We start from the raw sequence: 25,722 nt of genomic DNA on the forward strand, positions 1-25,722 counted from the left end.
CTAAACGTGCGTAGGATTGCACCCTAATTCAATAAAGAGACACGCAAGCAGAAAGCATTCGCGTCCACCCCCCGCCCGTTTTAAAGCCCCCTTCTGCCCCATCACTTTTGCCTCGTCCCCCTGCTGCTACTACTCTGGAGCACCCACTTTCCCTCCCCCGTCCCCCAGCCCTCCTTATAGCCTTCAATCCCTTAACCCCCCCCCCCCAGCCAGGCTCCCACCCCACCTTTATGACGCTTCCCCCACATCAGAGACAAGGGCGCCCCGCCACCTCTTCCCCCCCAGCCACCCTCTCTCCTAACCAAGCCCGGCAAGCGGAGGGACGCCCAGGGGGGGCTATCGCGCTCTCTTTTGGAGCCTCCCTCCCGCCCGGCCCCTTATATAACCCAGCAGGAAGGTCGCCCAACCGAGCTTTCCCAGCCCCACGCTCCTCCCCTGCGCCATTCATAAAATGTGAACCACGCCCCCTTTTGCCCGCCTCGCCCCGCCCCCGCGTTCTAAGCTCCGCCCCCTGCAACTTACACACGCCTCCCTCACCAGCTGTTGTGATGTAGTCTTTCTCGGCGAGTAATGGAGGAAGACCTCGAGCAGTCGTGAGTCCGAGCCGATTTTCCGTGTTTGGGAAGCTGCGTTGTGACTCTGGATGTCATTGTGATGAAATTCAGAATAGGGATTCTTCTGTGAACAGAGAAAGGAAGGAAGGGAGGGAGGGAGATACAGATATAAAAAAATGGAGTGGCTGTAGGGAGTTAGATACTTAACTTGCTCCTACAGGTGGGCTGGGATGTTTAAGGTCTACATGCATCCGGGCTTTGGTGTGGGCTCTTATAATTTTCTTTTCCCCTATAACTGGACGTGGCAAGCTAAGGAGAACCATTGGGGATCTTCCTCTGGGTTCTGCTGAGGCCGGTGTTAGGATGTGTTTGCGAGATGCTAAGAAGAGAAGAAGCGGGGAGGTTGCAGAAAAACAGGCCTGTTTGGGAAGAGGGAGGGAAGCAAGAGGCAGCCCAGAATCCATGCATGGCTATGGTTAAACCTGCTGGAAATGCTGAGGAGAGGTCGGGGCTAGTGGGTAGGAAAATCCCAGATCCTATAAAAGGAGACAAAGGAGAGGGCCGGGGGGGGGGGGGGAGAGCAAGACAAGAGAGAGGAACATCTTATGTTGAAGGGAGGGATGCTGGAAAAAAATCAGGCTGCTGGGTTAACAGAGCTTATGTAAAACTGGGGAAAAGTGACAAGGAGGATGTGAAGGGAAGAGGGTGGGGGAAATTAAGGCTGAGGAGTTCACACATTTGTCATCTGATCTGTGTCCTACAAGCTGTCTTCTCTGCTAGGGCTGATGGGCTAGAATGTGTGAAGTCCACAGTGTATCTGAGCACAAACAGAGTGACTTTTCTTCACCACCAAGTAGCCACAACATTCTTCCCACATGCCTGGGACGAAAGAACAAGGCCCGCAGCTCATGAGATGGTGTTGCCAGGCCTCTTTGCACCTCCTGTAAAAAAAAGAAAAGAAAAAAGACACAAGCCGTGATTTGTAATGCCAGAGGCAATGTTTTATTTAGAAGCGAGAGCGAGAGGTGCTGGGATTCAAGCCCACACTGATGACAGATCCAGCTTTTCTCATCTCGCCTGTGTGTTGGTGGGTTGGGAATACTCAGCGGTGAAGAGAAAATGCTCTGCATATGCTCAGAAGTTCTGGCACTGTTGGTATGATTTTACACGTCTCGTGGTCATAGTATTTGGTCAGATGGTTCTTGAACTGGTTTGAAAAGAGAGCAGCTGTCCCTGGGCTAAGAGAAGCAGAATTTAGCCGCTAAAGAAGTAGCCCTTATTCACAGGTATATTAGCAGTTGTATGTTATTAGAAGGGAGGAAGCCGGGTCAAAGGACTTTTTTTGAAGTGTGTGTCGGAGGAAGATTAGGGAAGGCTTTTGGAATGGGTGTTAACTTATCACCTTACCACCAACTTGTAGGTGGTCCTACAATCAAACCCCTGAAAGGTGTGTAGTCCCACATTTGAGGCAGCTGGTGAATTGGGAGTCAGGAGTGATTCAGCAGAGAATAGAGGAAGAAGAGTGACTCAGCACTTTGCCCGACTGCCCCTGCCACAGTTTTGTAACAGTACAGCCTTGTTTTCCAAGAACTGCTTTTCACAGGGCAGAGGAAGGAGGCCATTGTCCTTGCTTGGTATCTTTCCAATGTAACAACTGTCGATGCCCATAAGGGGGAAATGCTATTTTGATGATCTGCCCTGGCACATCTGATGAGCTAGCATGTGCGATGAGCAAGTTACAAAATGATCAACTTCCATGGCTTCGTTTTGGGAATGAGGGAGCCCTCGGTCTCCCGGTTTCTTTCCAAACTGAGCTCCCGTAAGGGTTTTGACGGTGGGTACCTCCGGGCGGGGAGCAGCTTGTCGCATATTGTGTGAAACAGCAAAACACTCAGTGCAGGTCATGTATTTACTTTGTCCCTGTGCCACTGCAAATTGTTGGGAAGAGAGGAAGGCAGCAGGGCACCAAGAATAAGGGCTGAATTTACAGGTTGGTTGCATGCCCCTGACTACAGAGGATTCTTTCACTAATGGGATCATTTAATGGATTTTGATGCCAGCTAAGCATTCATATAGTACTTCAAAGTCCAAGGGGTTCAAAGTATAGGTCATACTTTATCTCAGTTATCCTTACAACCCCCCTGTGAGCTTAGTCAGTATTGTGTAGTATTTATTCTATTTCATTTAAAATTATTTTTAGGGTTAGGATGGAACCCTAAAGTAGTTTACAGTGTCAGGCTAAGACTGTGTAAATCTGCGTTCAGATTCCCACTCAGCCATTAAGTTCACTGGCTTGCCTTTCCTTAACAAAAACGAAGCAAGTTCCTAGACCTCATGCTGTAGAAATGGGCTTGAAAAGGGTACTTGGCTGTATGTGATGAAAACTCAGGAGCAGGGTGGTGGGATGGTGATGACAAGTTTCCAGTGCTTCCAAGGATGGGGGCTTCAGTACCCGACGAAGCTGTTGTGGTGTAACAGACAGAGTGTTGGACTAGAACTGGGCAGACCTGGTTCAAATCCCAGCTTGGCCTCAAATCTCACTGGGTGATCCCAGGAGAGTCAATGTCTCTCAGCTGGAAACTACCTCATAGGGTTGTTGTGAGGGTAGAATGTGGAGCAGAAGAACTGTGCACACCATGCAGAGCTCCTTAGAGGAAGACTGGGCTAGAAATACAATAATAACAAAAACAGTATTTATTTATTTCTATACTGCCCAAAAGCCAAAGCTGTCTGGGTGGTTCACAAAAATTAAAACCAAAAAGCACAGAGTAAAACAATATAAAATATAAAAGCATTAAAACCACAATAATACAAACAGAATAAAACCTAGCAGCAATGCAGAGATTTAAAATACAGATTTCAAACAGCAAAGCTAAAAGACTGGAAAGCTAACATGCTAAAATGCCTGGGAAAATAATAAAGAAAAATCTTCACCTGGTGCTGGAAGGAATACAATGTAGGTGCCATGTGAACTTCACTAGGGAGCTCATTCCACAGCTGGGGTGCCACAGCAGAAAAGGCTGCCTCCTAGTAGCCACCTGGCTCACTTCCTTCGGCAGGGGCTCACGGAGAAGGGCCGCTGAGGATGATCTTAAGGTCCGGACAGGCAAATAGTATACTAGCCCTAGACTGCAATGGGAGGTCTGTGAGAGTGTGATTGCCCAAAGGCCACTCAGTGAGTTCAGGGCTGATCTAAGGTTTTCCTTGGTGATTTCCCATTCCACTGCTGAGCATATTTTCTTGGAAGTAACTTCTCCAGAACTTTATGGGACTTACTCCCAAGGATGTGTGCCTAGGATTGCAACCTTGCGGTGGAATCCTAAGCATGTTTACCCAGAAGAAAGCCTTCCTTGGTAAGACCGCTTAGGATTTTCAGCCACAGTTGCTCGTTCTGCAGCAGCTCTCACTTTCAAGGAACAGGTCTCTGCATTTTGCTGAACAATGTGGAAGTGTCATCGGTGGTAGTGTTGGACTGGGACTCTGGAAATCCAGGTTCGAGGCCCCACTTGGCCATGAAGATCATTGGGTGACTTTGGGCCAGTCACTGACTCTCAGCCTAACCTACCTCGCAGGGGTGTTGTGAGGATCAAGTGGAGAGGAAGAGCATAATGTAAGCAGTCTTGGGTTCCTTCCAGTATGAAAAAAGGTGGGATATAAAGGTAAATGTAATAATAATCGGTGTCCATCACTCAGCAGGTCTCCATGGGCAAGTTGCCTTCTACCTGGCTGCAAAACAGGAATCGATGGTCTTGTAGGCCCCTTCCAACCCTACTACTCTATGGTTCTATGAAAACTTATATGACATGAGGCCTTAGAACGTGGTAATCCCTGCTCTGACTGTAGCTATAAGGAACATGCTACTGTTTATTTTATTTATTTATTTATTTATTGCATTTATATCCCACCGTTTTTCCTCTTGCAAGGAACCCAAGGCAGCATACATAATCCTCCTTCTCCTCTTCATTTCATCCTCACAACAACAACCCTGTGAGGTGGGTTGGGCTGAGAGTCTGTGACTGGCCCAAAGTCACCCAGTCAGCTCCCGTGGCCGAGTGGGGACCAGAACCTGGATCTCCCGGCTCCCAGTCCAACACTCTCGCCACTGCACCACGCTGGGTCTCAAGGGTTTACCTCAAGGGTGCAAAATGTGCAGCCCACCAAGGCATTTCTGGCGGCCCGCCTGGCGGCACTGCTTGGGGGTTCTCCTGCTAAACTCCACCTGGTGCCTCTTCCCCCCGTTTGAAACAGAGGCCCTCATTATTCGAGGCCTCTTTCCTGCTCTGCCATGTCTGGACACTTTGGAACTGCAAAAGGTTGCCGCAGCACGCAGCTTTCTATCCTCGATCGCCGCCATGTCTTCTGTCTGTTCCTTTTTGCACTTCTCCATCCCTCGCTTCTGTTCATTTCCCCCTCGGCCTGCCCTCATCTCAACAATCTCCCCTCCCTCCCCCAGGTCCCAAGGCTGGCTAGGTGGCTGGCTGCCTGCGTGGCGACCCACTTCCATGTCCCACCTCAAGAATGTGGAAGCTCGGATCCTGCAGTGTAAGTGGTGGTGGTGTTTTTTGGGTGGGGGAGGCAGGAGTTGGTCAGCCCCTTTCCCCTTTCCTGAGAAAGAGACACTAACTAATCTCCCCAGAAAAGCTGAGGGAAGAAATTGCCATGTTTCCATGATAATGTAGGTTTTGCTTATGCTTCAGGTAAGCTCTGGTGAAGACTGGAAGAGTTTGGTCTCCTCCCTTTGGGTATCAGGGAATACTGCTGTTTCAGGGCCGGTGTCAACATCAGGCATCTTTGGGCAACTGCCAGGGCCCCTGGGCCCACTGCTGATGGCTGCTTTGGGCCCCCTTTATTTAATTATTTTCTGGCCCAGCAGACTGAGCAGCGTCAGGCCGTTGGATCAAGCTGCCATTTTAATTTCCCACAATGCTCCTGCTATAGCAGAGCTCCAGAGCACTCTGGGGAATGGAAGAGGTGTGGGCCGCAGGCGACCTGTGCTGCTTCACATTCAGCTGGCAGGTAAGCTTGCTAGGGCCCAGCAACAGTGAAGAGGGCCCACCAGAGGTCATTTTGCCAAACCTCATCCCCTCCCCGAATAAAAGAACTAGCATCGTCCCTGCATTGTTTGTGACATAATGTTAGCAGGGAGCGCTCTTTCCCTTCATTTTAATTTATGTCTTTGTTATTTATTTAAGGTATTTATAATCCACTTTTCAATCGGTATAAAATTTCCAGTACACTGAATGAACAATAAAAACAGCACTTTTAACAACCCTCCTTTAAAGACTAGCAAAAAACAGCAGATTAAATAGTAAAAGACACAGGGACAACATTACAAATAGATGGATTGGAGGATTAAAACCTTTCAAGTCACAGGTCAGTAACGTGACTAAAATGCCCAGGCAAACCAAAAAGTCTTAATCTGACATCCCAAACTTTGTTGTGAGGAGGGGTCTTTTTTCCCCTTGGTGAAGGTGTTTCCCAAACAGGGTGCCACCACCGAAAAGGCCCTCTTCCTGCTTGCCACCTGCCTCATTGCCTCAGATGGAGACCTTAATTCTTGGGCAGGTTTTCCTTTGGTTTTAGGGGAGTCTACCCCAACCAAGTGCCCTTTTGATGTTTTGAACTACAACCCCCAGAATTCCTGATCATTGGCCATGCTGGCAAGGACTGATGGGAGTTGAAGTCCAAAACTTCTGGAGGGCAACAAGTTGGGGAAGGCTGTTTTAGTGATCAGAGGCAATTTTTCCAGATTAGAGTGTCTGGTGACCCTCTCTCTTTACCCCCAACTCCATATGTGCTTTGTAACATGTGCCTCGGCTTACTTGCTTGAGTCATTCGAATAAAAAAGAATGACCATCCTGGCTGAAAATGACCACCTATGCCCAGCATTCTCTGAAAGTGTCCAGGCAGGCGCTCCAGGAAGGCTCACCACCAATACATCAAGGAGACAGCTGTTCTGTTCTTTGCTCAGGATATAATTTTTGGAGGCACCCTGACCCTGAACTTGAAGCCTCCCTCCCTCCCCAGATCTCATTGCTAATAACTACCTGGATCGTGGTCCCCTCAAAGAAAATGTGTAATATTTACTTGTTTACATGTTTGCTTTGCTTGTGAGTTGCCCAAGGGCAGTGTTACAAAATCTGAGGGTCAAATTCCATTTGGGACTGGGAGGAACTCTTGGGGGCCGTAGTCTAGTGGTGGGTGGGTTTTAACCTGGCGCCAAAAAGATGACAATATTGGCGCCCGGCAGGCTTCGTCAGGGAGATTATTCCGCAAATGGGGAGCCACCACCGAGAAGGCCCTCTCCCTTGTTGCCACCCTCCGAGCCTCCCTCGGAGGAGGCTTCCAGAGGAGGGCCTTAGATGCCAAAGACAAAAGGGGCAGGCCCTAGAATACCAGCAGGCTTTAGCTTAAAACTGTCACTGCCAGTAACCAAGTCTTAGCAGAGGCATGTCAGGTTTTTTTTTAGAATGGGTTAAAAACAGCACAAAACCTGGGAAACCACCAAATGTGGGTGGGGTGGGGGTGGGGGGAGCTGGAGCTTGCAGAAAGGGACATGACCATGTAGGAAACCCTGGAGAGATTTGGCCCATGGGTCTGATATTTTACACCTGTACTTTAGGGGAAGTGTAATCCTTTCCCCATCCCTGATAGATGAGCTGTCCAGCAACAATACCTGGGTTGAGCTCCAGTTTGTTTACCCAGTCCTGTACTGGTTAAACACTTGCACTGCCTCCTCCGGGTTAATTTCATTTCATTTATTATATTTCTATAACGAACAACCCATAGCCAAGGCTCTCTGGGCAATTCACAAAAATAAAATAAAAAAACCACATTAAAATACATGATATAAAATATCAGACCATTCACATAATAACATAGAACAAATAACACACACAAAAACAACATCTATCTAAAACAAAATCAGACAGACAATCAAGAGACTCATTATATGCCTGAGAGAAGAGGGCAGTTTTAACCTGGCACCGAAAAGATGACAATATTGGCGCCTGGCGTGCCTCGTCAGGGAGATTATTCCGCAAATGGGGAGCCACCACTGAGAAGGCCCTCTCCCTTGTTGCCACCCTCCGAGCCTCCCTCGGAGGAGGCTTCCGGAGGAGGGCCTTAGATGCAGAGCGTACTGTGCGGGTCAGTTCACACACACACACAGAATGCCTCTCGGTGGGAGAGGCGTTCTGTCAGATACTGTGGTCCTGAGTCATGTAGGGCTTTATGGGTCAAAACCAGCACTTTTAGTTCAGAAACGATGGCCAGATACAGCCTTAAAAACTGAAAAAAAGAGATAAAGAGAGAGAGAGAGAGAGAACTCCAAGCAGACAAGATGGAACCTTGCGGGACCTTTAATAGAAATCTCCCAGCACCACCTTCTGAAACTGGGAAGAACCACTATGAGCAGAACCACTATAAGGCCGTCTTGCCCGCTTGCAACACAGACAACTTTGGCACTGACAGCCACTGAGAAGCCCAGGGGAATTGACTCTGTCTGTCTCTCACACGCACACACGCACGTCTCTCTCCCAGCATAGGTCACCCCCACAAGGCAGCAAAGGCAGTTTCAGTGCCAAAACCACTCCTGGAAACGGATCCGGAAAATCTGTTTCAACCAAAGATGCCTGGATCTGGCTTGCCGCAGTGCGCTCGGTCACCTGGCCTATGAATCTTAATTGATTGATCGTAGGAATTTTAATCAATTGGTCAATTTTCGGTCTGCGTACATTTGCACACGACCGAAACACACTTTTTGGAGAGGGAATGAAAGCATTCTTAGGGAAGCCGTTCCCTTCATGTGTGTGAGACAGATGATTTTTTATAATCATATCTATATATAATAATTACTTACAGAGCAGTCCTGTACATGTCTACTTAGAGGTAAGGTCCATTGGGATCAATGGAAGTTACTCCCAGATTATAGAATTGCACCCTTATATAAGTATAGTTCCTACCCAAGTAACTGAGGGCTCCTTTCTAATCAAATATATTTTTAAAAATGATTCATTTAATGCATGGAGTTGAAGCTCAGGCCCGCAGGCCAAATCTGGACCACTTCCCCTTCTTCTTCCCCCCATGCCTTTCCCCCAACCACCAATCGTTCGCTGGTGTCCCAGCTTTTGTATGTTTTTCCCCATTCTAAAAGGCTGATATGCCCCTCCTGAAACTCAGTTACTGGGCAGCAAGAGCTTTCAGCTAAAATATGCAGGGACTTTTTGACCTGGCCCCTTTTGCCTCTGGCCCCGCCCACCACTGGGATGCGGCCCCCGAGAGATTCTCCAAAATGGTATTCGGCCCTCATGCTGAAAGAGGTTCTACAGCCTTGATCTAATGGGTTTATTGATTAAATGTTGGCGCCCTCCATCAACCCATTGGGTTGATCTATCCTCCATCAACCCATTGGGTCGATCTATCCTCCATCAAATCCCTTGGGAAAACCAGTCCCACCAGTGTGCATCACCACACCCTGCAGCCTGTGATACAACCCTGATTGCATTTTCCTGGGCTTGCTGGTGCTTTGATCCTGGGTACTGACCATTGGCCTCTCCTTTATGTCCCCTTTCTTTCCATCCCCCAGGCCTCCAGAACCGATTTGTGGCCCGCTACATATCCCTCCCGAGCCAGGCCAAGATCTGGACTGTATCGCTGTCTCCGGAGCGGGCCAAGGGACGTACCCCCCTGGTGATGGTGCATGGCTTTGGTGGGGGTGTTGGGCTCTGGATCCTCAACCTGGATCCGCTGAGCAACCGCCGCCCCCTCCACGCCTTTGACCTCCTCGGCTTTGGACGCAGCTCCCGGCCCCCCTTCCCTCGCGACGCCCAAGGGGCGGAGGAGGAGTTTGTGAGCTCCATTGAGGCCTGGCGCCGGGAGATGGGCATCCCCAGCATGATCTTGCTGGGCCACAGCCTCGGGGGCTTCCTGGCAGCCTCCTACAGCTTGCAGTACCCAGAGAGGTGAGTCTCTGCATGTCAGCAATGAATCTAAGTGTGTGAAGATGTCTGGAAGCTCAGGTTCAGAATTAGAATGGGTACAGCTAGAAGAGAGGGAGGCACCCTCCCTAGTGAGCCAAGATATTGCAAGACTTTCTTCCCAAGACCTGGACACGGAGGTGGTCCAGCCTGAAGGGCTCCCCCCTTCCTCCACCATGAGAACTCACGATTCGGAGGAGGAGGAGGAGAGCAAGGGGCATGACTTGAGGGACGCTAGGGTCCGTCGCAGAGCAAAGCAGGAAAAGTTAGGGGCAGCGCTCAGACCATCCACCAGGTTGGCCACTCGTGGAAGCCAGCATAGGAGGGAGCCACCCTAAGGGAGGGGCATCCCTGCGAAGTGAGTCTGGCCGAGAAGTTCTTGCCCAGACTGCTGGCAACTTTAACTTCTGATTGGTCTCCTCTATTGATATTCGTAGTTGTGTGTATTAGCTGGTTCTGTGCAGTCCGAGAGTTTCCTAGAATCTGCATTTGTAAAGTAGCTAGTCGTTAACTAATGAAGTAGCGTTAGCCTGAAGCCTTGGTTCCTGGAGCGCGTGTTGATTGCGACGGGAGAGGACGAAGGCATGTGATACTGCATAGGGATTCATCGGTGTCGCTAAACCTAGGAAGGGTAGTGCAGCTGTGGCCCCTTCTCTGTGTGAAAGATGGCCTTGTTATACGCCTTCCCGCCTTCAGCTCTCTGCCTGGGACCTGAAGGGTTCCCTTTTGGAAATGAGCTACATGATTGGCAGGATTTATTTATTTATTTAGACCAGGGGTACAGAACCTGTTTCCGCCCGAGGGCCGGATTCAGTTTCAGAGAAGCTCTCGGGGGCCGCATTCCTGTGGTTGGTGGGGCCAAAGGGGCGGAGCTAAAACACTTTAAAAAAACAACCACCCAGGTAATTGTAGCTTAAACCTCTTGCAGCCAATAACTAGGCCTTAGGAGAGACATTTCAAGCTTTTAAAAGGGGAGGGGAGCACATAAGGCAGGGGACCAAGCAATGGCTGGTGGTTGGGGGAAAGAGAGTGGGGCCAGCAGAAGGAGCCATGGTCATCTGGGGACCCCAGGGGGGCCAGATTTGACCCCAGGGGGGCCAGATTTGACCCCAGGGGGGCCAAATTTGACCTCCCAGCCTGAAGTTCTGCATCTCTTCTTTAGACAGATAGCAAGCTCCCCTGAAATCTTGGGGTGGTAATGAAACAAAAACCAGAAAAAGAGAGAGAGAGCAGGCTAAAACGAGATCAGAGTCTCTTGAGAGTTACCTCTGCCCTTCCCGCCCCCCGCAACGTCCCCCCCCCCCGTAACCATAAGCCACAATGGTCAAGTCGAACAACTAGGCCTCAACTCGACACACAGATGGTATCGCTGAGAGGCCAGCCTCACTGGATCTCAATGGGGAGGATGGGCTGAGGGATTCTACAAGATAAGGATTGCATGGTACCGCTTTTCCTGGTTTGTACCACTTGAGAACACAGATGGGGGAAATCTCGTTTATGAATGCACCCCAACAAATGCATCCCCGTATTTAGAAAACTAGCACATCAGGGAAAATGCTAGGTTAGCAGCTGGATTTGTGACTGGTCTGCTGTTGTCTTAGTCTGCATGTTATGCATCTCCTAACCCAGGGTGAAACATCTGATCCTCGTGGACCCCTGGGGCTTCCCCACACGGCCGTCCGACCCGACTCAGATCCGTACCCCTCCGACCTGGGTCAAGGCTGTGGCGACGGTGCTGGGACGGTCCAACCCTCTGGCTGTGCTCCGAGCAGCCGGACCCTGGGGTAAGTGAAGTTGGCAAGAAGCTCAAACAGAGCAGGGAGTATTGGGGACTAAGCAGAAGGAGATGCAGGGACGGGCAATTGTTAGCAGTAGAACTGGTTATCCTTATTGTCTGCGCTGTTGCAAACTGTTGCGATATCGCCCGGGGATGGGTGGCAAGTGACGATCAACATCTGGGTTTCATTCAGCTTCCCGCAAGCAGCAACGTTTGCGTCGTGCAGCCTTCCCCAACCAGGTGCCCTCTGAATATTTTGTACTACAACCCCCAGGATTTCTGACCATTGCCATGCTGGCTCGAGGTGATGGGAGTTGGAGTCAAAGTGTTCAAAGCAGTTCACATGCATTGTCTAGTTCATAGTTCATCACTCAGTTTATTGCTTATTAACCGATCAGGTCATATGTATACAAATACATAATAAAATACCCCTCTTATACAGAAAATAACACCATAACAAGAAATATTAAGGATGGTAATTATAGAAAAACTAATTAAAACACTTCCTAGGGGCGATTGAAACATTTTGCAAAGTCCGGACAGTATTGTTGTTGTTGTTGTTGTTCAGTCGTTAAGTCGTGTCCGACTCTTCATGACCCCATGGACCATAGCACGCCAGGCCTTCCTGTCCTCCGCTCTCTCCCAGAACATGCTCAAGTTCATATTCATTGCATCGGTGATGCTATCTAGCCATCTCATCCTCTGCTGTCCCCTTCTCCTTTTGCCTTCCATCTTTCCCAGCATCAGGGTCTTTTCCAGTGAGTTTTCTCTTTGCATTAGGTGGCCAAAATATTTGAGCTTCAGCTTCAGTATCTGTCCTTCCAATGAGCACTTAGGGTTGATTTCCTTTAGGATGGACTGATTGGACCTCCTTGCAGTCCAGGGGACTTGTAAGAGTCTTCTCCAGCACCACAGTTTGAAGGCATCAATTCTTCGGCGCTCAGCCTTCCTTATAGTCCAGCTCTCACAGCCATACATTACTACTGGGAAAACCATAGCTTTGATTATACAAACCTTTGTCGGCAAGGTGATGTGTCTGCTTCTTACTATGCTGTTTAGGTGTGCCATAGCTTTCCTCCCAAGGAGCAAGCGTCTTTTAATTTCATGGCTACAGTCACCGTCTGTGGTGATCTTGGAGCCCAAGAAGGTAAAATCTGTCACTGCTTCCATTTCTTCCCCTTCTGTATGCTGGAAAGTGATGGGGCCAGATGCCATGATCTTCGTTTTTTTAATGTTGAGTTTCAAACCAGCTTTTGCACTCTCCTCTTTCACCCTCAACAAGAGGCTCTTTAGATCCTCTTCGCTTTCTGCCATTAGGGTGGTATCGTCTGCATATCTGAGGTTGTTGATAATTCTCCCGGCAATCTTAATTCCGACCCGTGATTCATCCAACCCGGCGTTTCTCATGATGTACTCTGCATATAAATTAAATAAGCAGGGCGACAATATGCAGCCTTGTCGTAATCCTTTCCCAATTTTGAACCAGTCGGTTGTTCCATTGACCCTCGTACAGGTTTCTCAGGAGCCAGGTAAGGTGGTCTGGTACTCCCATCTCTTGAAGAATTTGCCAGAGTTTGTTGTGATCCACGCAGTCAAAGGCTATAGCGTAGTCAATGAAGCAGAAAGAGACGTTTTTCTGGAATTCTCTTGCTTTCTCCATGATGCAGCGAATGTTGGCGATTTGATCTCTAGTTCCTCTGCCTCTTCGAAACCCAGCTTGTACTTCCGGTAGTTCTCGGTTCACATGCTGCTGAAGCCTAGCTTGTAGGATTTTGAGCATCGCCTTGCTGGCATGTGAAATTAGTGCAATTGTGTGGTAGTTTGAACACTCTTTGGCGTTGCCCTTCTTTGGAATTGGAATGTAAACTGACCTTTTCCAGTCTTGCGGCCATTGTTGAGTGTTCCAAATTTGTTGGCATATTGAGTGCAGCACTTGAACAGCATCATCTTTTAGGATTTTAAATAGCTCAGCTGGAATACTGTCATCTCCACTAGCTTTGTTGTTACTAATGCTTCCTAAGGCCCACTTGACTTCACTCTCTAGGATGTCTGGCTCAAGTTCAGTGACTGTACTATCATGGCTATCAGGGACATTCAGATCTTTCCTGTATAGTTCTTCTGTGTATACTTTCCACCTCTTCTTAATCTCATCTGCTTCTGTTAGGTCCCTGCCTTCTTTGTCCTTTATCATGCCCATCTTTGCACAAAACGTTCCCTTGATATCTCCGATTTTCTTGTAAAGATCTCTAGTCTTTCCCATTCTATTGTTTTCCTCGATTTCTTTGCATTGTTCATTTAAGAAGGCCTTCTTGTCTCTCCTTGCTATTCTCTAGAACTCTGCATTCAGTTAGATATATCTTCCCTTTCTCCTTTGCTTTTCGCTTCCCTTCTTTCCTCAGCTACTTATAAAGCCTCATCAGACAGCCACTTTGCTTTCTTGCATTTCTTTTTCTTTGGGATGGCTTGAGTTGCTGCCTCTTGAACAATGTTACGGACCTCCGTCCATAGTTCCTCAGGCACTCTGTCTATCAGGTCTAATCCCTTAAATCTATTTGTCACCTCCACTGTATATTGATAAGGGATATGATTTAGGTCATACCCTGAATGGTTTAGTGGTTTTCCCTACGTTCTTCAATTAAAGCCAAAATTTTGCAAGAAGCAGCTCATGATCTGAGCCACAGTCAGCTCCAGGTCTTGTTTTTACTGACTGTATAGAGTTTCTCCATCTTTGGCTGCAAAGGACATAATCAATCTGATTTCGATATTGACCATCTGGTGATGTCCATGTGTAGAGTCGCCTCTTGTGCTGTTGGAAAAGCATGTTTGCTATGATCAGCGTGTTCTCTTGGCAAAACTCTATTAGCCTTTGTCCTTGCTTCATTTTGTACACCAAGGCCATGATTGCCTGTTATCCCGGTGATTTCTTGACTTCCTGCTTTAGCATTCCAATCCCCTATGATGAAGAGGACATCTTTTTTTGGTGTTAGTTCTAGAAGGTGTTGTAGGTCTTCATAGAACCGATCAACCTCAGCTTATTCGGCCTCAGTGGTTGGGGCATAGACTTGAATTACTGTGATGTTGAATGGTTTGCCTTGGATTCGTACTGAGATCATTCTACTGTTTTTGAGATTGTACCCCAGTACTGCTTTTCCCACTCTTTTGTTGACTATGAGTGCTACTCCATTTCTTCTAAGGGATTCTTGCCCACAGTAGTAGATATGATGGTCACCTGAATTAAATTCGCCCATGCCTGTCCATTTGAGTTCGCTGATTCCCAAGATGTCGATGTTCAATCTTGCCATCTCATGTTTGACCACCTCTAGCTTACCTTGATTCATTGATCTGACATCCCAGGTTCCTAAACAATATTGTTCTTTACAGCATCGGATTTTCTTTTCACCACCAGACACATCCACAGCTGAGTGTCCTTTCGGCTTTGGCCCAGCCTCTTCACTCTTTCTGGCACTACTTGGAAATACCCTCTGCTCTTCCCCAGTAGTATATTGGACACCTTCCGAGCTGAGGGGCTCATCTTCCGGCGTCATATCTTTTAGCCTTGTGATACGTTCCATGGGGTTTTCTTGGCAAGAATACTGGAGTGGGTTGCCATTTCCTTCTCCAGTGGACCACATTTTGTCAGAACTCTCCACCATCACCTGTCCGTCTTGGATGGCCCTGCACGGCATAGCTTATGGCTTCACTGAGTTACAGACAGTATTTACTGACTTATTAAAATATGTTAGCAAGCTTAATCTTCTATGCCAGGCAATCATTTCTGTTTCTTCCAAGCCCATTGGCAAACTTGGCAGTCCTATAGGACGTTACCAGTAGTAATAAGGTTGTACTTAGAGATGATTTGTGACTGAACCCAGCTATTAAGAGCTCAAGGTATGGCTTCCACAGCTCTGCATACAGAGGATATTCCATTAGAAAGTGTAGCATGTCCTCCATCTTGGAACAGCCAGTTGGGCAGTGTCCATGATGAACCCTATAGCACGTTTTCACCTCCATCAGCTGCAGAGAGTTGTGTTGTCTAGTTGTAATTCTTGCAACAGTCCATAAAGGTAGGTCAGTATGATCCACCATATTTCAAATGGACGGGGGTGGGTAGGGGGCAGGACACGGACTGAGGCTGAGAGAGAGTGGCTTGCCTAAGGCCACCTGTCGAGTTCATGGCAGAGGCACGATTCAACCCAGGCACTTCCAGATTCATGGCTCGGTCTCTTAGCCTGTTAAAAGGGTCAAGCAGCAGAAGGAGTTCTATCTGAGACCTAGGAGAGCCACTGTAGTCGGGAGTAGAGCAGCCTTCTCCAAACTGGTGCCCTCCAGATGTTTGAGACTGTAACTCCCATCTGCCCAGACAGTCTGGCAAATGGTCAGGAATGCTGGGAGTTGTAATCTGTGGTGTCGCTGCCTATTTACCCATGTGAACACTTTTTCTATTAGACCTTTCTAACAGCAACACCTTCCACCACGCTCACTGCAACCCTGCCACCAGGACCTTTGTCCGACCCCTTTACCTCTTAAGAAGTGAGGATACATTGGCTTGTTATTCTGACATACATTATTCTCTTTATCACTTATACCCTTTGGTAGTCACAAGCTGTACGTGTGGGAGTTTGAAAAGCAGAAACATACTTATTATTTACAGAATTAAAGTATTAAACAATAAATAACTACATTTCTCTCCTCGTACACATAAATAATCGAGTTACAGTAATAAGTCACTTTAAAACCTTCTCTATATCCTCTGTTACACACACACACACACACACACACACACACACACATACGATCACCACTCCAGCCCACCAAACACAGGTCCTAGCCACTATCAATCTCCTCAAAAACCCTATCTATCTCCTCCCTATCTCTTCTCTGTCTGTTCCCTGTCTAAACTCCACAGGCACTGCTCCCTGTTTATATATCGCACACCATTTCACACACACACACACACATTCACTCACTCACTCACTCAGCCAATCATCTCACATATGCAAATGCACAGACCTCTTGTCACTCACACTCTAGATCTGTTTACCAGAAAAATACAGAGTCATAACATTAATGCACAGACACACACAGATTCATAGCATATATACATGTGACATCACATAGTCCAAAACATCTGGAAGGCACCTGGCTGGAGAAGGCTGGAGTAGGCAGACACAACATGGGATGGACAAATAGGTCTCACCTAGTGTAAGGCAGCTTCCCATGTTCTTAGATGGAGCCCTACTGGTTCAGAACAAAAGTCTGTATAGTCCAGCATTCTGCTTCCGACAGCGGTCAGCCAGCTGCTTCCAGCAAGCTCACAAGCAGCTGGCTGACCACTGATGAGTCTTTGCTTTGCTTGGGTGGAAGGCCCGTTGGAAATCAGAGAGACCTAATTCCAAGATGCCAAAATTCATATGAAGGTTGTACTTCCATCATGCCAGTCATCCCCATGTGATGACTCCAGATGGATTGGATCATAACATTTTTGGTTATGCACCTTTTTGTCATGCACAGTTTTGGTCATGCACATTTTTGGCCATGCACATTGAAGGTAGTACCTCCATTGTGCCAGTCACCCCCATGTGATGCCCTCCAGATGGGATGGATCATAACGTTTTTGGTCATGCACAGTTTTTGTGACCTTTAAGTTGTCTGCATAAAGGCATCACTGTAATAGGCATTTTGGAATTTTTCTTAAGGCCAGCTTGGCTACCTTTGCTTTTTCTAATTCTGAGTAAATATAGATAGGATTCACGTACGTGGATGAGAGAGCGGATGTGAATCCAAGAGACCTAGTCCCAAACCTCACACGGTTGGTGTACTTATCTTATTTATGTATTTGTGATATTTATATACACAAATAAAAATTAATATTAATATTTATATTTATTAATATTTGATAATTATTTTATATTTAAATATAATAAAATCCCTAAGCTGTTCACATATAAATACTAAAATCACATAAATATTAAAATCACATTTAAAGTACAGTATTAAAAACACAACATTAGAAATGATTCCAGTTACGATAAAAGCAACTCCCTCCTTAGGGAACTCCGTCATGCTCCCTCTTTAATGAGCTTCCGTCGTGCATTAAAAATGTGGTTGTTCAGGCAGGCATTTGGGGTGGGTTAGGGTATTTTAGAAAATGTTTTTATTGTAGAATTTTATTGTTTTAAACTGTTTTATTGTATGTTGTACATCGCCCAGAGTGTCTGGGTGACCAGCCAGATGGGCGATTAATAAATTTAATAATAAATAAAAATACAAGGAGCAGTAAGATCATAGAATAGTAGGGTTGGAAGGGGACTATAAGACTATCGAGTCTAGCCTCCAAGATGGAGCAGAACGATTATTTTAATGACAAGCCCAGGGAAAGCCTGGGTGAACAAGTGCGTTTTCAGGAGGCGTTTGAAAGATACCACGTTTTCTGCCTCCTGAACTGCACGTGGGAGGGTTTTCCAAACTTGTGGGAATGTCATTCAATGAGACGCCGGCAGTCTGCCTCCATTTTTCCATCTGTAAAATGGACGGAGCTGTATTTGAAGACTAATGCGGAGAAGAACCCGTTCTCATTGGAAGTCCCTTTGGGTGAAGGGTTGTTTTGGGGGGAAGGTGGAGCTGGAAAAGATGATCAGTAACTTTTAAAAATAATTGCTGTTTAAAATTAACGCTATTCTTCCCTTTGAACTGGGAAAGTTCTTCTAAGTGGTGTGGAAGCCGACGGAAAGGCTTGGTGTGAACCTGCTGGCTGTCTCCCTCCTTCTCCTCCAGGTCCTGGGCTGGTGCAGCGCTTCCGGCCAGACTTTAAGCAGAAGTTTGCCGATTTCTTCGACGACGATACCATCTCTGAATACATCTACCACTGCAACGCCCAGACTCCCAGGTGAGGATGCTTCTAACCCTTGACCCCTGAGAGGCTCCAGATCAGTGGCTTCCGATCACTGAAGAGGCTCTTTCCAAACACTGAAGAGGCACTGAAGAGACCCCTGAGAGGCTCCAGAGAGGCTCCAGATCAGTGGCTTCCCAACACTCTTCCATGGAACCCTGTGGTTGCTTGGAAGCTTAGTGCGGCCAGTGGGGGGGAAGATCTCCCAGACACAGCTGGCCCACCAATGAAATCCTTCCCCAGCGGGGCGTAGGTGGCGCAGACAGAGCTTTTTCCCGAGAGCACCCTCAAGTTAGTGTGAAGGCTACAGTGGGGCCCAACGGACCTGGCAATGGTCCCTGGGCCTAGTCCGGAGGCGCATGATGCAGCAACCTTATGGCAGTTAAGCTGCTCTGGGGCTGGATGGGAGACTGCCAGGGAACCCGTGAGCACTGTCAGAAGCTTGTTTATCTATCCTATCCTATCCTATCCTATCCTATCCATTTTCATTTCTGTACTGCCCAATAGCTGAATCTATTGGGCAGTTTGCAACAATTCACAGGATAAAATGCGGTGTGAAATTTTAAATATACAAAATGTAAGAACAACGTCAACAGCTAAAATAATGTCAGTAGCATCTGTTCAGACAGCTGGCATCTTATGCCATTAAATGCCTGGGAGTAGAGGTCAGCCTTAACCTAGCGCTGAAAATATGACAATGTTGGCACACTTAGGATTAAATCCAAGGTCGCCTCCCCTCTGGTTGGTTCCATGACCAACTGTTCTAGGGCACAATCGTTTAGGGCATCGAGAAATTTAACCTCTTTGTCGTGGCTGGAACGTGCATTGATCCATTCAATGTGGGGGTAATTGAAGTCGCCCTTTATTACAACACTTCCTTGTAGCGTGGGGGGGGGGGGGGAAATAAATTCAGAAAAGAGCAACTAAAACGATCAAGGGGCTGGAGCATCTCCCCTATAAGGGAAGGTTACAGCAGAACCAGAAGACGGGTGCATGGAGACATTGGAGGTGGGGTTTCTGTGCACACCTATGTTCCGCCTCCCCACGTTAGTCCTACACATCTTATGTGGGCTGGATATGTTCGGTGAAGTCGTACAGGCTCCCATCCCTAAGAAGCGGTGCTTGTTAAAGTGGGGTTATCCTTTTCCCATAACCGCTAACCATGTTTGCTTCTCCTCTACTCGACCCCAGTGGCGAGTCAGGGTTCAAGGCCATGACGGAGGCATTCGGTTGGGCCCGGCGTCCCATGTTGGAACGCATCCACCTGGTGCGGCGGGACTTGCCCATCACCCTCATCTACGGTACCAATTCCTGGATTGATACCAGCACCGGGGAGAAGGTCAAGCACCTACGACCGGGGTGCTACGTCTGTGACATGGTAGGAGCTTTGGCACACAGAGAGAGAGAGAGAGAGAGAGCAGAGTGTGCTTGTACCTGTAGCATTTCCTTGCATGTTCAGGTGTGGAATTCAGTATCTGGTACAGAACTGAACCCTCTACAATTCTCAGCATTTTTTTAAAAAACAAGTTCCTAGTTTTTATGGCTTTGGAGGTCAGCTTGGAAAATGCTGGTGAATGTTAAGATCTAAGGAGGGCTGTGGTGGGGGTGGAGAAGGAAGGGTTAGAGCAAGGGTGCAGAACATCTGGCCATCCCAGTCCAGCCCTCCAGGTTTCCCCCCGATGACCACGCCCCCTCACCCCTTCTAAAAGGTTGGAATGTCTCTCCTGAGTCTTTGTTAATGGCAGTATGAGCTTTAAGCTAAAATATTGGGGGGGGGGGGTGGCCACGCCTTGTTTGTGTTTGGCCCTGCCCACCCCTGGAATGCAGCCCTCAAGAGCTTCTCTGAAATGGAATTTGGCCCTCAGGCTGCAAGAGGTTCTGCAGCCCTGGGTTAGAGCTTCGGTTTTCTGCATACCTCCTTGTCCTTCTCCATGCCTTTCAGAATGAATCGTGTGTTTCTGCACTTTCAGAGGTGAGGTGAGTGTCTACGTAGGGATATAGGGCCTTATCTGCACTGGCACCTTAGCTCTGCCTCCCCAGATCATTTATCAGGTGCAAAATATATTAACACTTAAGCACCAAGTTAAAACTTCATTCCACCCCCATTCCGCTCATTTTTTTAAATTATTTTTTCATTCATTTATTAAATGTATTAATTGCTCATCTGGCCGGCCACTCTGGGCAATGTACAAACAGTTTAAAACAATAACATTACACATTAAAACATCGTATTTCTAAAATTACCCTAACCCACCCCAAATGCCTGCATGAACAACCACGTTTTCAGTGTGTGGCGGAAGCTCATTAAAGAGGGGGCATGGCAGAGTTCCCTAGGGAGGGAGTTCCACAGAGTGGGGGCCACCACAGAGAAGGGCCTCTCCCTCGTCCTCACCAGCCTAGCTGTCCTGGCTGATAGGGAAGAGAGAAGGCCATCTGAGGCTGATCTAGTTGAGTGGCCTGTCTGGTGTTGCTGGAGGCACTCCTTGAGATAGGCTGGGCCGGAACCATATAGGGTTTTAAAGGTCAAAACCAACACCTTGAATTTGGCCTGGAAAACAACTGGTAACCAGTGCAACTCCTTCAGCATTTAGAGGCATCTAGTTAATTCCTCTACACATATGCCGATGGTGGGCTTTTGTGGGCTTTTATTAATCTGTTTTAACGTCTTGATCGGTAAGCCGCCTTTTGGAGACCTTACAGTCGAAAGGCCAAATAAAGATACTTCTAATCAATAAATGCAGATTGAGCAATTAACATGTGGTACATCTTGATACATCTCCATAGAGCATTTTGGGGGAAAGCATCTCTAGGAATTTGGATCAGAGGCAGATGCCAGAGCTAGTCCCAGTGGCTGGTGCAACCCCTACTTTACCTGCGCTGCCCTTCTTCCGGAAAGAGAGTCCAAACCTGACTTGATCAACTGGTTAAAGATGAGTCTCTTTGTTAATTAAATATGTGCCGTGCTTTTCAGCCAACCTTGGTTCCCAAAGCAATTTACAAATAAAATCCCCCCTGCAAAAGTTCAATATAATCACAGCTGTAGCAGTGAGAGGAAACCAGCATTTTTTTTTTCTGGATCCGCGATGCTGGTGATACAGGGAAGGTTTCAGGCTCTTCCATCTACAGCACAGGATGGCAACTTGTGGCCCTCCAGATGTTTTGGCCTACAACTCCCATAATTCCTCACCATTGGCTAGGCTAGCTCAGGCTGATGGGAGTTGTAGGCCACTGACTGAATTAAGTATGACTGATGATTCTCCTTCTATTCTGTATCATCAATCATCCCAAATTATTCCAATATCAGGAATTCCCAGAAATACTGATTGTGTTGAGAACGTTCTGATAGATGGCGCTAACGTTCTCCCTGAGGATTTTTTGCTAGAACTTGGGTCCATAGATGGTGTTTGACTGCAACTCCCATTATCCCCAGGCAACATGGCTCAGGGTCAGGGATGATGGGGGGGTAGTCCCGCAACATCTGAGGATCCAGGGTTGGGGAAGGATGCTCTAGAGGGGAAGGGACAAGAAGGATCTCCTGGTGGGAAAATTGCCAGTCCACGGAAGCAGCCCTGCTGATGAGCTCGTAACAGGAATGTAGAACACTGCTCTGTAACAGGGTGGGGAACTGCTTTCAAGGGCCAAATGCCATTTTGGAGAAGCTCTTGGGGGCCGCGTCCCAGTGTTGGACATGGCCAAAGGCAAAGGGACAGGGCCAAAAATACAAAAAGCACCAGCATGTTTGTTTGTTTGTTTGTTTACAGTATGTACCGCTCCACATCAAAGATTTCGGAGCGGTGAACAACGAGATAAAAGAATAAAACTCCATAATTTAAACAATTTAAAAGAACAGATTCGGAACATAATAAACTGCAGCTGGAAAACTGAGGCTTCAGTCAGGGAAAGCCTCTCAAAATAACAATGTCTTCAGGAGGTGCCAAAACCAACACACCGTTGGCGCCTGCCTGACCTCCAAAGGCAGGGAGTTCCACAGGAAGGGGGCCACAACACTGAAGGCTCTCTTCCTGGTGAGTTCCAACTGAGCCATAGGTCCATGTGGAACCGCCAGGAACTTGCCCTCCGGTGACCAGGCAGGTTGGTAAGGAAGAAATCTGAGCTCATTTTAGTCCACCTCGGATTTCTCCCACATCCTTGCCTGGAGGTTCCAAAGATTGGTCCCGAGGCTCTATGCATGCAGGCCACGTGCTCTACCTCTGAGCTGCGCTCCTTCCTTAAATCACCATCTGGTCTGGAACTAAGCGGATCCAGTTTCATTCATAGCTGAACCTGACGCTTGCTTCTGACTTTGTCTCTTTTCCTGCCCCCCTCGCAGGCTATTTCGGGTGCCTCCCACCACGTCTACGCCGACCAGCCCCATGCCTTTAACGCCGCTGTGGAACGGATCTGTGACTCTGTTGACTGACTGGGCATGAGCCGGATGAAGAAAGAAGCTTCCTTTCCTGCAGCCCCCCCGACCTGGTTGTCGGGACATGCACAAGACACGCACATCCTTCCTGCACCCCAAGGAGCGGAAACTTCAACTCCTCTTGAGTTGGATGCCAGTTGGTCTTGGAGGATGTCTTATCCCCCCTCTCCCCCGCTTGACTTCCCCTGAAATCTTCATTTTACTTAAAGGTTGCAGGCCCTCCTGCGTTGGGTTAATCTACGTTCTAACCATGTTATTTTCTCCGAATTTCCTGTGGCTCCTGGTTGGCTTCATGCTACCTCCTACAGTTGGTTCCTCCTTCAGTGAAGTGCCTCTCCTGCCCTAGCAGCACTACTCTCTTTGACTGTCTTCCCCTTGTCTCCTTGACTGTTACTACTCACACCCCCTTTTTATTCCATCCATGGTGTTCCTGCAACACCATCCAAAGTATTTTGTGCCAGGAAAGCTACTTTTGATCTCCATTGCTACCCTGACCTCATGATAATAACACTGAGATAATGTTGCTCTATCCCTATCTCTTGGGACAATTGGTTGAAGAGGTTGTTCTCTTCCTTGTAGGAGATGCGTTTGCTCCAATTGGCCAAGGCCACCTGGCTTGTGAATCTGGAAGGGATGCAATGGCTTTTCCTTCTGGCGGACGCCATCTTTAAGCTCACCTCGGTCAAGGAGAGGTCATGGATTGAGGGGGAATGGTATATGGTTGCGGGGGGGGGGGGGTCTGCTCCTTCAGAGGGCACCAGTATATAACGGTGCCCTCTTAACATTCATTGACTGAGGAGATGTGGGATGTGCCATATTCGTTCACCAACAGCTGAGCATTGCCAGAAGATGGTATGGATGTAGCAACAGCGTCTTGGCCGTCGTGCATGGCCATGTGATGCTATGGGAGGTCATACGAGATGGCTGCTGATGTCTTTCTCTGTAGGCCAGGGACAGGTACCCCAAGTCAGTAACTGGACCCTGGGCTTGGGAAGCAGGGATGGAGCAAAAAGGGAATTATGTCCTTCAGCTTCACCTGAGGTCAAGAAAACAGGAAGGCCAGCAGTGGCTCAATGGAGGATCGGGGATTCCTACAATTATCAGGTGCCCTTCTAAAAGATGAGCATCCCCACCCTAGACCCCAAGTGGGCCAGGATGATAGCCCAACGTTCTCTGTCAGACACAGGGCTGCCAGCATTAGAGGTGCTTGCAGCCCTGGGCCACAACCATTTCTGCACTCTTGCAATGATAAAAGCGGACCCCCACAATATCTGAACTGGCCACTGGGGTGGGAATTGCATGGCGTGTTTTGAAAAAAAGAAGGAAAGAGAGACGCCCCGCACTCTTAATTCTGCTGTAATTAACTGCTGCCCATTTTGTTAATGCCCTGTTATTTAGCTTTGGAAAATGTAGGTGGCGGTTACATTTCAGTAGAATCTGAACCGTCCTAGAGACAGAGGGCTGTTTCGGAGCAAAGAGTTGGGAATCTCTGCGCTGTCACTGGCCCCATCTAGTGGAGGCAAAATAGACAACGAAGGCCCCGGTTGATGAAGGCTTTGATGGCGTCAAAGTATTTATCCCATGTAGAATGTTCCCACATCTCTCTCTCCCCCCCCCCTACACACACACCATACAGTCCTTACTAACTATCATCCCCCCACCATTTTTGTTTTTTGGTTAATTTAAGATGTTCATTGTCTGTTGGGCACCTTGAAGCCGCTATTCCCCTTCTACATGAGGCCTTGGCTGAGGTGGGGGGGCAGGCGGCGGTGGTGGGGAGATTAACGGAGGCATAAAAAGATCTACTCTGCTCGTGTCCTCAGGTGCGTTGGGTGCTGCGGCCTTCTTTCAGATGCACATGTGTGTATCTGCCCCGCGGTGCCATGTTAACATCCTCTCTAACATGGGACGCGAGAGGCTGCTTGGGCCTTGTCTTAATTCCCTTGTGGTGCTTTGTATAGGATTTACTTTAATTTGTACTAAATTTTGTATGTTTAATAAAGAAAACAAAGTTAATGTTCCAAAATGGGGCCATTTTCTGTGATTGAGGTTTGTTTTGTTTTGTAATTAAAGTTATTAGGGTGGCTCATACAATAAAATGGGTTAGGAACAACAACACACCCTGCAATATGCCTCAGAAAATTGAAATATTTCAAATGCCTCAGAACAACGAAATCACCATAAATCACAATTGCTTTGGACCTCTTTTTTTTTTTTCTTCTGGTGGCTTTTGATGGCCCAGTAGGCTCCAGAACCATGTTTTCTTCTAGGCTAAGACACAGAATCGTATCAGGTGTCAGGGTGTGACCTACAAGTCCATGATTTTGCCCATCTCTAGAGGAAGATGAATGTTCTGGAGTGACCCGAAATGGCCTCCCCATTTCCGCAGCTGTATTCTGCTTGCTGTTCCCCCTTTTATTGGATTATCTTATTTGCCCTGCTACATTCCTTCCCATTCTTGATCATATGCTGCCATCCAGTGGCCATCCTGTGGAAGCACAGCCTTTAGCTGGTGAAGGGCGAGCTTCCGCAGAGTGAATTCATTATTTACTGAAAAAGTAGCAAAACTATCCATGTGAGATCTCCTTTAATGCATACTCTCATTCTGTATATATGAATTACCGCGCATGCGCAATATCAAGATACACCTTGGGAGTGGTAGTCCAGAATCTCCTCATGACTTCATGCGTCGCCACATGATGAAGCCCCTTTCTGACTGGTTGTTTTCATGCGGCCTGCCTGCATGATGGCGTCATGTGATGTTTACTTGCCCTCGCCAATCGTCAGTATTATCGTCAGTAATAGCATTTATTTAGCTATTGGAGCTAAATAAATGGGGGGGGGGAGTCTAGGTGGTATGGCAACTGGAAATCTAGGTGGGGGAATGTGTACTATACTGTGCATGCTTGGAAGCTCGCAATCGATTCTGAAATTAATAGTGAATTCGTAATACATCAATCCGGCCTTGTCACAAAGGTGAGCAGCACAAATGGACGAGGTTCGACCAACGCGTCGGCCAAGTCAATGTGGAATCTGAGGCCAAAAAAAAAAAATTCGACAAGCTTCTCTCTCTCTCTCTCTCTCTCTCTCTCTCTCTCTCT

At 47.7% G+C, this 25,722-nt stretch overlaps 1 protein-coding gene across 4 annotated transcripts; it reads left to right on the plus strand.

Annotated features, from left to right (window-relative positions):
- The first annotated feature begins 550 nt into the window (after positions 1–550).
- Positions 551–25,722, plus strand: ABHD4 (abhydrolase domain containing 4, N-acyl phospholipase B). Of its 4 annotated transcripts, XM_084806347.1 has the most exons (8): positions 551–593; positions 5,008–5,096; positions 9,142–9,517; positions 11,162–11,316; positions 18,084–18,195; positions 19,390–19,576; positions 20,141–20,170; positions 20,983–22,505. In XM_084806347.1, exons 1-8 carry the CDS (start codon positions 571–573, stop codon positions 21,112–21,114), a joined length of 1,104 nt encoding a protein of 367 aa, XP_084662473.1. In that variant the 5' UTR covers positions 551–570; the 3' UTR covers positions 21,115–22,505. The 4 variants fall into 4 exon arrangements, with proteins under 4 accessions (XP_084662473.1, XP_084662476.1, XP_084662475.1 ...); XM_084806350.1 differs by lacking the exons at positions 20,141–20,170; positions 20,983–22,505 and adding an exon at positions 22,529–25,722; XM_084806349.1 differs by lacking the exon at positions 20,141–20,170.

This window comes from Heloderma suspectum, chromosome 6 (assembly GCF_057233095.1).
Source record: "Heloderma suspectum isolate Gila_16-S chromosome 6, 16-S_ref, whole genome shotgun sequence".
In the NCBI taxonomy this organism is placed as follows: domain Eukaryota; kingdom Metazoa; phylum Chordata; class Lepidosauria; order Squamata; family Helodermatidae; genus Heloderma; species Heloderma suspectum.

What these genes read in the sequence shown, in the direction of transcription:
- ABHD4 (XM_084806347.1), top strand. Translation starts at nt 571, where the DNA reads ATGGAGGAAGACCTCGAGCAGTC. An exon ending in GAGGAAGACCTCGAGCAGTC is followed by an intron (nt 594 to 5,007) that starts GTGAGTCCGAGC and finishes TCCCTCCCCCAG; the next exon opens with GTCCCAAGGCTGGCTAGGTG. An exon ending in TGCAACGCCCAGACTCCCAG is followed by an intron (nt 18,196 to 19,389) that starts GTGAGGATGCTT and finishes ACTCGACCCCAG; the next exon opens with TGGCGAGTCAGGGTTCAAGG.